Raw genomic sequence first — 12242 nt, 5'->3', positions numbered from 1 at the left:
ACGATCCAGATAACTTGTGTACATGGCTGTAGAATTGTCAAACACAATCACTAGAAGTGGATGCTTTTGGTACAGTTTCACATCTTGACAAATATTTTACGGTCTGTGTTTTGGTTGTTCGTCCTTCATTAAGAGGAATAATGTATGACTCATCTTGCTTAATATCCCTGATCTCATCTGTGGTTATGGTGTTTCAGTGTCGGACATGAACAGCAGGTGGCAGCGATGTTGCAGAGTTTCACAAACAAAAAAAAAAAAAAAATTGTATTTCATGCTTGAAGCTTGGATACGGTTGGGCAATAAAGGAAATTGTAAACTTTGATCTCCATTTTTTATTACCCTGCTAAAGAAAGAATTGTAGTCCAGAGCTGGATTAGGCATCAGAGCCACACATTACCAATCATATCTAAAAGGGAGGCGGGGAATCATCTAGAGACATGGCGTCTAACATTATTCGGAATAGGTTTGTAATCCGAGCATTTAGAAAATGTTCAATGAACAAACAACACATCCATCTGTACAAGAAGACATAATAGTTTCATTATTTATAAAGTTAATTATTAGCTGTTATAAAAAAGGGGGTTGTGCCTCAAACAGAGTGTGCTAAATATGTATTTATCTAAACGCCTGTCTTCAGGAAAGCAGACAAACCTTTATCAATAGTCAACTGCTTCATTGTGCTGTTTTTAAAAAGGCTACCTATCTCATCTTTTTATTTTCATGTGATAATGTTTTATGTTGTTTGCAAACCTGCATTACATTGTGGAACAGCTGGAACAGCTCCTAAACTCACAGTCAAAGCATTTTAACACAGACAAGAATACTCAATAGTTAAGTAATAGCCCGCTCAAAACGATTAGAAATGTAACAGAAAACTAAGAAACTCATTTTGTAAGATTTACAAATCAGGTTAAACATGGAATGAACTACTTTGCTACGCTATAAGAATGAGCCCAGACCCTGTTTCAAATCTTAACCATTTAGTTCAAATACCCACCTTACATTCGCGATATGTTTAGATACAATACGTGCCACTAGTATTGAGATAAGCGACTGGTGAGATTACCTCCTGGAGAGAGAGCCACAGATGCTACTCTGACGATCCTGTTGATCTGGAGTGATTGGGAGCTTCGGTATCTGTGTATGCCTCTATGTCTGGTATTTATACTCCAGTAGTTTCACTACAGTTTATTTCTGTTATCTACTAATTATAATATAAATGAGTTATTCAGCTGTTACTCTATTCAAGTGCAACCAACCACCAACTACCCTCTTTTAAAATGTTACTGTGGTTATTTGTTTCTCACATTGTCTCTTTTCCCATGCATTCTTCCTTTATGACTTCAATCATTCTAAACCTAAGTTATCACAGCAAACATTACCAACATATTTTCTATCATATGATTACCAAGACATTTTACTCTGAAGCAGAGGCCAAACTGGATCAAAATCTGTTACCAATTAAGTACCACTGTGTAGCAGCTAATGGGAATGAGAGTGAGGACAACATGTCAGTCTTCACCGGGGTCACAATGTGGCACCTGTGGAATGTAAGCTAATCTGTCATTACAATCAAGGCTGTGTCACTGTTTGGTGGTATGATAGAAGTAACACCTGGTGCTCAATTTACCCAGCAGTGATAAAACAGCGTCAGGAATAAAAAGCGCTTTCCACAGGGAAAATACAACCTTGCAGCTCTTCTGTAGTTATAAAAGGAAAGGAGAACAATGCGGTGCTGGTGTGTGTGCAGGTAGTCTCAGGTGCGTTTGCCGTGTTTCATCTCCAGTAAGTTAATTTCCAGGGCAGCACTATAGTAAGTGCTGTGAATCAAAACAAACATTAACATGCTGCTCCGGCCGTTCATTGCACAGCTACCGTGGGAGCGGAATACTTTAGCGTGGATTATGCTCAGCATTATACAGCCCTGATTCCTGTAGTTGTGTGAAGTTCTTTCAGTTCTGGAGGAAGAGCTACATTAAAGACAGATCCAGATCCAGAGGAAATGTAGGAATTGAGGCGATGCCTTGATTTTAATAATTGCCCATGTACAGTACCTGGCAGGCTTCAATGCATGACACACAGTCATGTGCCCCCTGATATTAGTGTATCATTTTCATTAATACCATTTTCGAAAGCTAAGTATTTACTAGAAATATAGAGTCTTTGTAATGAAAGGCAATGAGAACTCTGCTGTGCTAACTAACTAGACACTTGGTTATTCAGTGCAATGCATTTCCATTCAAGTGTATTTTCATATGCTTGGTACAAAGTATCCGTGCACATAGATCGTTCAATCAATCTAAAAACAATGACTGTGCTTACTTACCCAACAGCATGCTATTTCATTCAGAGCAGAGATACAGCCAGTACCAGACTTCAAAAGCGATGACAACGGTTGACATCATACACGAATTTGGCTCTCAGATTAATGATATTATGTTTGGCAGCCATTATCTTTATAAACACGATTATACTGTAGACTCCCCTGTGTGCTAAACAGTGGATCAAGTGAGAATAAACTTGCTCGTTTTAATCAGGCCCTGTGGGGAACATGCTCTTTGTTTTTATTTGAGAATGCAGAGAATAACTGAGAGCATAATACCTATCCATCTGTGTGATACCTTTAAATTACATTGAACAAGGTGGCTTATACTGCACAGCTATGGCTGAACATTTTGCATCACCTACAATCTTAGGATTGTGACATAATTAAAGCAAAAATCTATATGAACATAGTTTAGATATTTTATTTAATATCATGTAATCAAAGAAACTGTAAAGTCAACCGGAAGTCATAACAGCGTTACAGTATTTCAAGTTAGATTTTGAAATGTAACATTTTTAAATTTTTGTCAGTTTTAAAAAAAAAAATAATAATTTTAAGGATATGGAAAACTACAAAGCAGTATGTAATTCAATATGTTAATGTAGCATTATTCAGTAGGTTTCACTCAAATTAATGAAGTAAAATGTGTTAATTCTATAGGGTGATGCAAAACTTTTGGCCATAGCTGTACTATTGGTCCAAAGTTTTAATTTTTGTAACTTGTTTTATATTGGAAAATACTATTAATAACTAAAAGCATCTACTGTATATAAATAATTGTTACTATTTGTGGTTACGAAACACACTGTATTGCAAATAATATATCTTTGTAATCTTCATGTACACACGTAGGTACAGTATGTGCAAACATATATATTCCTATAATATACAGGTTGCTATGTCAGGACAGTCCCTGGTCAGCCTTTATCACTCTTGCTACAACATGCGCAGTACAATAGAGAGGAAATAATACATTTAAAATAAAGACATGGGCATTCAACCAAGAAATGAAGAGAACTCGGAAAAACAATGAGGAGAACTCGGAAACAATGAGGAGAACTCGGAAACAATGAGGAGAACACAGAAAAACAATGAGAACTCGGAAACAATGAGTAGAACTCTGAAACAATGAGGAGAACTCGGAAACAATGTGTAGAACTCTGAAACAATGTGGAGAACTAGGAAACAATGAGGAGAACTCAGAAAAACAATGACGAGAACTCAGAAAAATAATGAGGAGAACTCGGAAACAATGAGGTTCAGACCAAAAACAGAATAATGTCAAGAAGTGTTTTTAAAAGAGCAAGACAATTCAAATACTTTTTTTATTGATAATTGCATATTACCATCACCTGACACCTCACCCTTACCTGCTGTGCATTTAAGTTTACTCCAGAGAAGCATTCATAAGTAAAAAAATCTGATCCATGAATTTGAGAAAAAAACGAGCCTGGTGTGATTTGTCTATAACTTCCTGTTTTTGTCTTTTATCTTTTTTTTAGATGTGCAATCGACAACCAAATGACTCGCACAGCCTGGCTCAATAGGTCCACCATCTTGTACGCTGGAAGGGATAAGTGGACCCTAGATGAGCGAGTCAGTCTGCAGTTATACAATAACAGAGAGTACACCATTAAGATTAATAATGTACAGGTTCAAGACGAAGGCCTATATACGTGCGCAGTGCAAACCAACTTGCACCCAAGGACCACCATCGTCCATCTAATAGTTCAAGGTACAGTGAAAAAAAAGAATTGCTTTGGTTATTGTCAACGTGCATGCTGTTGTGTTTTATAAGGCGGGCTGAATGAATTGGGTGAAATTAATTATTGTCCAAATTGTCAGTTTCCTCCTCATCATACCTGAGCCACTCTCAAATATGTTTCAAGAAGAAACCATTTGAACAATCGTCCATTTCCTTGTGCAGCTTAAGAGGCTAAGGGCAGTGCTATCTAGTAATCATGAATGTGGTAGTATTGCATTGCTAAGATAAGTCATCTCAGCTGTTTTAATGTCTAATTACATCCGAATACAAGCTAGGCAAGGGTTAATAAAGAAATAGTTATACTTTTGTTAAGAAAGAAAACAACAACTTCCAGGACAAACACCCCGTGGCTAATGGGATCTGGTTTCATTTTATTTATTGATTTAGAAGAAGCACTGAGCTGAAAAAGCCCATGACCTCTTTTCCAGTGTGGCGGTTCACTAAATCAGCTGTCAATATGCATGGAGCAGAAATCAGTGACAATCCCATTAGAAGAAAAGATCTCTGATGCAGCTGCAATTAAAACAAATCATTTATACTCGAACGATCCTCGCTGCTGCTCACAATATTGGTAAAAAGCTGATTTTTTTTTTTTAATTGAGCTCGATGTAGAATCAAGCATTAGCTGACAATCAGCTTCAAACTTTTTTTTTTTTTTGTAAAACACCAATGTGTGCAATAAACAAGAACATTTGGATAACCAATTTGATTTCTATTCCTTATCGATGAAGTTTTATTCAGATAAACATTGCTCCATATTCATTTTGCTTGTTGCATGAATGTATGTTACCCAGGTAGAAGGTAATTTAATTTGTGTCCGATTGTGTACCAAATAAACATTTGGTGTTACTTGCTTTCACTATTCAAAAACACCCTAGACATGATGGCGATTTCATAAACAGAACCTGATGTAAAAGAATCCAGATGTCATTTGGCAGTGTCTGGTTGTTATGTTAGAACATAAGAACATAAGAACATAAGAAAGTTTACAAACGAGAGGAGGCCATTCGGCCCATCTTGCTCGTTTGGTTGTTAGTAGCTTATTGATCCCAAAATCTCATCAAGCAGCTTCTTGAAGGATCCCAGGGTGTCATGGCATGGTGCACTGTACAGTAATGCAATATATTCAGTACTGAATCAATGCAGGTACTTTAAGAGTGTATTGAAGTTCAAGATCATTGCTGAACTGGTTGACAGAAAAGAACAACTTTATTGCTCCATGGGGGATAGTACGGGCAAACAGAACAATAACAAAATGAACAAAGAATCTTCTTTGAAACTGGCTACCTGTGAATTCAGTACCATATGTTTTAATGAAGCGGGTAATTGTGTAATTAGAGCTGATATAGCAATGTTGTGCCTTGGAGAAGCAGTTTTTGGTAAGCTGTGGAATTATCTGCCTTGTGATTGATGGGAGTGTCAGGTTGGAGCACTGGTGCGTTGAGCAGTAGATGGAATGATGCAGAGATACACAGAGATGGCGAAGGGGGAGTATGTGTACCGTGTATTGATTGAAACACACTCAGAAACCAGACATGCGCAAGAGAAATATGTCTGGGTGGGGGGACTGGAGCGTTGTGTTGCGGAACTATTGCTGCATGAGCTTTTGATTAAATATTTGTTAAGAGATTAAGTTCTGCAGTGCCCTCTTTCTTTCTTTCTTATATAAAGCCTCAGACAATCTGTTAAAAAGTGAGATCAGTCATTTCTCCCACATTACTGCTTGGCCAGCGCACCCCGTTTTGTATCATATGTTTGGCTAATTCAGCCAAAGTGGCTTGCAAGCTAAAGATTTACTTAGTTGGGACTTACAGTAGTAGTAGTTGTCCTATTTAAATGCCTAAAAGGACAACATCAACTCTAGCCATCAAGCGACGGCTGGAGAAAAAAATTGGTCAAAGACTATAAATTAAATGTTCAGACAAAAAGGAGGGGTGGTACAGACCACGCCACCCAGAGCCCACTGGTCGACAAAGGCCGACATGTCGCCAGCGGACTCTGCCTGGGTGTGCTCCAAATTAACCCGGGACCGGGCCAGAGCCCTGAACATGGCTCCGCAGTCAAAGAGAACCTCCCAGATGATCTTAAGCTTCCTGGTCTTGTAGATGGCCAGTCTAGCAAGAGCCAGGAACAGATTCACCAGGTGGTCTCTCGCCTTGGTAGAGTAGTAGTAGCAGTAGTAGCAGTGCTCATAACAGAAGGAAGAATAATGAGCAAATGGGACCCATGACCAAGCTACCGTATAACTGGTTCTGCGGTATAAAGGGAGAGCTTTGGAGTAGTATTAACATGCGCTTCTATGCTTTGTCATGACTTCAGTTGCGGTCGCATTACAGTTTAGTCTCTGCCTAGCAACAGGAGATTCTGATATACAGGTGGAACATCAGCCTCAAGCAAAAAACAGTGCCGCAACAATAAATGAATTATCAGCTATTGAGACTTCATACACAGCCTTTTCAGCACTGAACCCAGGAAAGGTCCGTAGGGATTCATGTTAGTGCTCTCCCAACGGTATTAATGTATGAATTCACAGATTAAGGCAAAATAGTGACACATCTTGGACCGTATATTCTAGCAACATGAATAAATAAATAAACAAAGAAATACATACATAAATAATACATGAAAAGAGAAACGTGCAGTAAATGCGATACCATGAAGAAATCGTAGGATTTCTGTTTTGTTGGTGTGCAATTCATTTTGTTTTAATGTATCTTTTTTTTTTTTTTTTACACGAGTAACAGTATGCTATTACATTTCTTCTTAAGAGGCTTTGCCTGCTTAGAACTGTCTCTCTTACTAATACAAGTAAGGTAATAACTTGTGTAATAAATCACAAAGATGAACGGAATCATACTCCCTTGCTTAACTTGAGCTGTATTGCTTCAATTATAAAGCGTGTTCTGGAATTTTTATTGCGATTTTCTTATATAGTGCATTAGGAACATCTAGTGGGAGTATTTATTTCATATTATTATTATTATTATTATTATTATTATTATTATTATTATTATTATTATTTTTATTATTATTTTAAACTGCCTTTGTGTGCATGTGTGTGTGTGTGTGTGTGTGTGTGTGTGTGTGTGTGTGTGTGTGTGTGTGTGTGTGTGTGTGTGTGTGTGTGTGTGTGTGTGTGTGTGTGTGTGTGTGTGCGTGTGCGCGTGTGTGAGTGTGTGTGCGTGTGTGTGAAAGACACTTGGTATTCCTGAGAACAGGCTGCTCATATTGTGTACCAGATCCCCCGCACAACCAAACTCATTATCTGCAAAACAGTCATTTCCAGTGTGGTGTTCAACAAGACATAACCTGCCCATTTCATCTCAAGGCATGGAAAACATATCAAGAGGCTCTCATCTAAGGCTAAATGGATAAAAAGCGGCTTTAGATGTTGAGAGATTCTGTTTTGTGACACGTACCGGCTGCGTCAATTATTTTAGACAAAGAGAAACACAAAAAGGAGCGTTTTTTTTTTTTTTTTTCAATTGCTGTGGAATAATCACTTTGAAAATGTTGAGCATCATAATTCTGGGCAATTCAGAAGCACTCAGCGAGACACACACGCAACCATTGAGGATTCAGCAAATGTTTGCTTATTAAAATCATATTACCCAAACCTACTGATAACCTCCATGAAAACCAAACCAAGGCGTATGACAGAATAATTTAAGTATAATTTGATCTCTGTTCTCTTGACAGCTCACGAACGCGGCCCCATTTACATCAACAGCCCATCATCATGTGCCTGTATAATAGTCTTTTAAGAGTCCAAATTACTGTTTCATTGCCATGGTAGCTGGAGCAACTATATACAGTAATCACTGAGCATGTACAGCACTCTTTGTGCATGGCTTCCCTTGAAACTCCTTATATAAATCCAATGCACTAGTACACTCCTTTCAGTCCTGTTAACTGAGCTGAGGAACTATAAGCAAACATCAGCATACCCTTTCAGTTTGCTCAAGCTAGTGTTATTCTTCTGTAATGCATCAAATAATCATGACCAAGTTAATGTCTGCTTAGAAATTATCAGTTTGCTTTTTATTTATATCATGAAATGAAAAATAAACTGTTGTTGAATCCAGATATTGGATATATTTATTGGAATGAAGGTTCTGGGAGGGCCCAGAAATCTGTATACCTTGGTTTGCCTGACTGCGTCTTAAGTACAAGCTAGATGGGATTTCATTTATGACCTATCACACCAAAAGAAATAGTGTTATTTTATAAATCAAATCAGTTGCTATTTCATTAACTGTTATTTATTTTTAAATTAAGAGTTGGAAATTAATATAGATAGATAGATAGATAGATAGATAGATAGATAGATAGATAGATAGATAGATAGATAGATAGATAGATAGATAGATAGATCGAAAAAAGTTAATTTATCTCAGGATCTCGATAAAACAGAAGTGATTACATGGACATAATTGATCCGTAATGCCTTCTGTTTTCTCGAGATCCTGAGAAATGATCTTGTGATCAAGAGATAACGGAATGGTAATATCGAGATCAATTATCTTGTGATCTCGACATGCCAAAGAATTACTGTATTCTTTTCCGCAATGAGCCGTCGTAGATATGTATTGATCAGAGAATGAAGAATTTCAAGGCTGTATAATACAGCCCAGGGCCCTTTGTTGTTATTGTAGATGGTATTACTTACAATAGTGTGTTTCAAGACTTATTACTTTCATTCTGAAATGACATAACCATATATATTATTAGGTTTGGTGAGTTATCGTGTTTTATATTGCAACTTTCATTGACAAAAGCAGGAGTGGATTGCATTTGAAAATGCAGACCGATCTAGGCTCTTTTATTGTTTTTCTGTCACCTTGTAGTGTAGCAGCCATATTTCAAGGAGCGTTTCAAAGTAGAAAAGCTGTGAAGACCTTAACTTATACCTAACGTAACTGTGCATTTCTCCAGTTACTTTTACAATCTACAGGTGTAAAGTACACCAGTTTTATACAGTACACCCCTCCCCTCAATTTAACCTAATATTTTTTATTTTATTTTATCTTTATTATGCTTACAGTATACATTTAGAATAGCTTGCTGGTCCTACTCAGACAACCAGCTTACACTGGGATCCCTGTTCTGAGGGTGGGGAGCAAGAGAGCTAGAATCTGAGGATCTAACTAGAAGAAATTGTATGTCATGCAGTACGTTCTTCATACTGGTGCAAAGTGAAGAGCAGTAGGATCCAGTAAAGGGGATGGGGTAGGTTTTAGAAGTGACTGACTTACAGGTAATAACATTAATAATGACTTTGTACTTGTTGATAATTATGATCTGTTTATAATAAAAGCTTAATATATAGTATATGACTGTAGAGCTGTGAATTTTGAAACTTGCACTAACTGTTTGGTAGCTTGGCGAGTGTATGTCCCCATACCCATTTGTTTTCACACCAAAGAAATTTGGCATTTTGATTCATGACAACCTCAAAAAACAAAGTTTAGTGTAAAGAAATGCCACTGTTGTGTGGTTGCAGACAGAGGACATTTTATATATTACATTTCTGCAGTAGAGGTTTTTTTTTTTTTAAGGAACGCTGGTGCCTCCACTTCAGATGGTTTATCAGATCTTTAAAAAAAAAAAAAAAAAAAAAATTGCATGTTTGAACTCCATTTCTAATGCTATCGGTGTAATTCTGTGTTATGTATGTTGGAGCAGCAGATAAAAAGAATTAGATCTTACAGTGCAGTATTTTCCCGTATAATAAGGAGGCTAAGGTCTCATTACTAGATCGAGATTCAATTCCTCTTCACTAGTGCCTCCAAGAGTAATGAACCATTTAAAATATTCAGTGGCATTAAAGCTGCAGAAATAGGAGTGAACCTTGCAAAGATGAATCTGTTCTACACATTTAGGAGCACTTCATTAATGGGTTCCTGATCTTTTCCACGCACAATTGAACTCTGGGGTCTTTTATCAAAATGAACAAAAGCATAGACTGTGTGCTAGTAGTACTTAAGGAAAAACATTTAAAAAAAAAAACCCAGATAACTTTGATTTCAAAGATTTTTATTAGGAATTAATCCTGAGTCACGATCCTACTTTAATTTAAAAAAAGTATTTCCATTGTATTGAAAGAAGTTAATGTCTAATCTCAAGATCTCAGAATATAGGGTCTACTTGTGGAAGGGTGTCAGATACTGTGTGACACATTCAGTGTGAATGTGCATACTTTCATTCAAGATCCCGCTTGCTAAATTCCATAGTAGTTTACTATAATAAACTTAAAAAAAAAAAAAAAAAAAAAACCTCCAGCTTGGTCTTTAATCATTACAAGAGCTTGAAATGTTGTTTTGCAATGTTTCCATCTTCGTCATAAAACCAGTCTGTAAAACTAAACCTCATCTTGTCAAACTGGGTCTGCCTACCTCCAGGTCTATCTGCAGTCTACAGTGTAATCTGCAATCACACCCACAGGTTAAATGTTCCCTGCATAATTGTGTAATTGCTAATTATAATTGAATTCACTGACTTTAAGTATTTCCCTGTTAGCATAGACCTACATGTTTTTGTATTGTTTCTGCAGTCCAAGGTTAGTAACTTGTCACTCACATCATTTACATCAGACTCTCGTTAGATGGGTGTGACTAGGAGAGATCGCAAGGGAGGACACAAAACTCCTATTGCATAGCAGTTTCACCCATTCCAGGTTTTACTATGAGCTTGATTAGGCTCAGTGTGTAGTTAACAAGCTCAGGTGTGACTTATTAAACACAAAGTAAAACCAGGAGTGGGTGAAACTGCTATGCAATGGGAGTCTTATTTCCATCCCTGGATCGAGTTCTTCCTGTCCATAGTAGGACTGACAGAGTCTCGGCTGAAATCATTTTGATCTCGATTTGCTGCTGATTGAAACAAACAGGACTGATTTAAAATCACTTTCAAGGCGGTCCCAGTGGCAGATGGAAGTGTAGCATCAGTTAACAGCATACCACCTCAGAAATGCACTATTCGTTTGCAAGATATATACAGCTGCCAAAAATAAAATGCAAAACTATTTAAACTGATTGTTGATCAATTTAGCATGGGCAATTGCTCCATGAATAAAACCAACTGTCTAAGATTGGTTTGATTTAGTTTCATTTCTCATTCTTAGTTGCTGTGGGGAATTCCTTGGCAAACAGAGTTATAGGGATGAAAATAGATTGCTTGAGATGTGAAATACAGCCACATAAGCATTGTGGCTAAAACCAGGACATTGTTAAAATGACCATATGATTGTTTCTGATCATATTGGGTATATATAAAATGTAACAAGTTTACAAAAGCACATAACAAAACTGTTTGGACGAAGAAGCGATTCTTTTAGATTATTTATATTTTTATGAATTGCAAACCTGAATGTAGGATTAAAGAATATCAATCTGAAAACAAAGCCTGGTGAGGTAATATACATTTCAATTGCTTGATAAAGTAATGCTGTGTTCGTTCAAAATGTCGTTAATACGCAATAGTGCATGCACTGTTTAAAGTGACAATGTGGTGTACTCTGTTACAATACCATTATTCTGTAGAATGAGATTCTTATCATTATAATCAGAACCATATAGAGAAGCTACAACCAGTGTAGGGCACATACAGAGTCTCCTCATAACTGCGTGATAATCGCACAGTACCTGTGCAGGTCACAGATATGTGTATGCAATCAAGAGTTTATCGGATTATAGCAACATGCAACCCGAAACATCTCTAGGAGGGAAGGGCAAAAGTTTGGCTTAATAAGGATGTTTTGTAAATGAGTACATATTTTTGTTTGGGCATAAATAGCATGATTTGAAAGCCAAATTACACACGGAGTCTCTTATTTAGAAAATACTGCAGTATTGCTTTAGGATTCTTGAAAATGTACTCCCGGCACTTTCTAGGTCAAGTATTATAAATGGGATGCCAGAGGAAAGCATCATTTAGTAATGCAGAATATAAACCAACCAGACACATTTATCTCTGTTGTCTCCACTTCCATAACCTGTATTTATGTCCAATCAATCTTTTACTCAGAGACACCGCACTCTGAAGTATATACATAACTGTCTGTCTGTGTGGCAGTCACTAATATAGGTCTTTGAGTGTTTGAATTCCAGAAGTATAGTTCTGCAACTATACTGTATGTCTGGGTAATACAAC

The 12242-nt window shown here is 37.0% G+C and overlaps 1 protein-coding gene across 5 annotated transcripts in view; it reads left to right on the top strand.

Annotated features, from left to right (window-relative positions):
• ntm (neurotrimin) overlaps positions 1-12242 on the top strand; it is a 188397-nt gene that overhangs the window by 133597 nt on the left and 42558 nt on the right. For all 5 annotated transcript variants that reach the window (XM_041234795.1, XM_041234797.1, XM_041234794.1 and 2 more), the window contains one exon: positions 3829-4061. In XM_041234795.1, the coding sequence (XP_041090729.1) occupies positions 3829-4061 (233 nt within the window). The remainder of the gene's footprint in view (positions 1-3828; positions 4062-12242) is intronic.

The sequence above is a fragment of the Polyodon spathula genome, chromosome 36, assembly GCF_017654505.1.
Source record: "Polyodon spathula isolate WHYD16114869_AA chromosome 36, ASM1765450v1, whole genome shotgun sequence".
NCBI classification, from domain to species: Eukaryota; Metazoa; Chordata; class Actinopteri; order Acipenseriformes; family Polyodontidae; genus Polyodon; species Polyodon spathula.
Note: the sequence above shows the minus strand (reverse complement) of the source record. Positions and strands in the feature narration are given on the sequence as shown.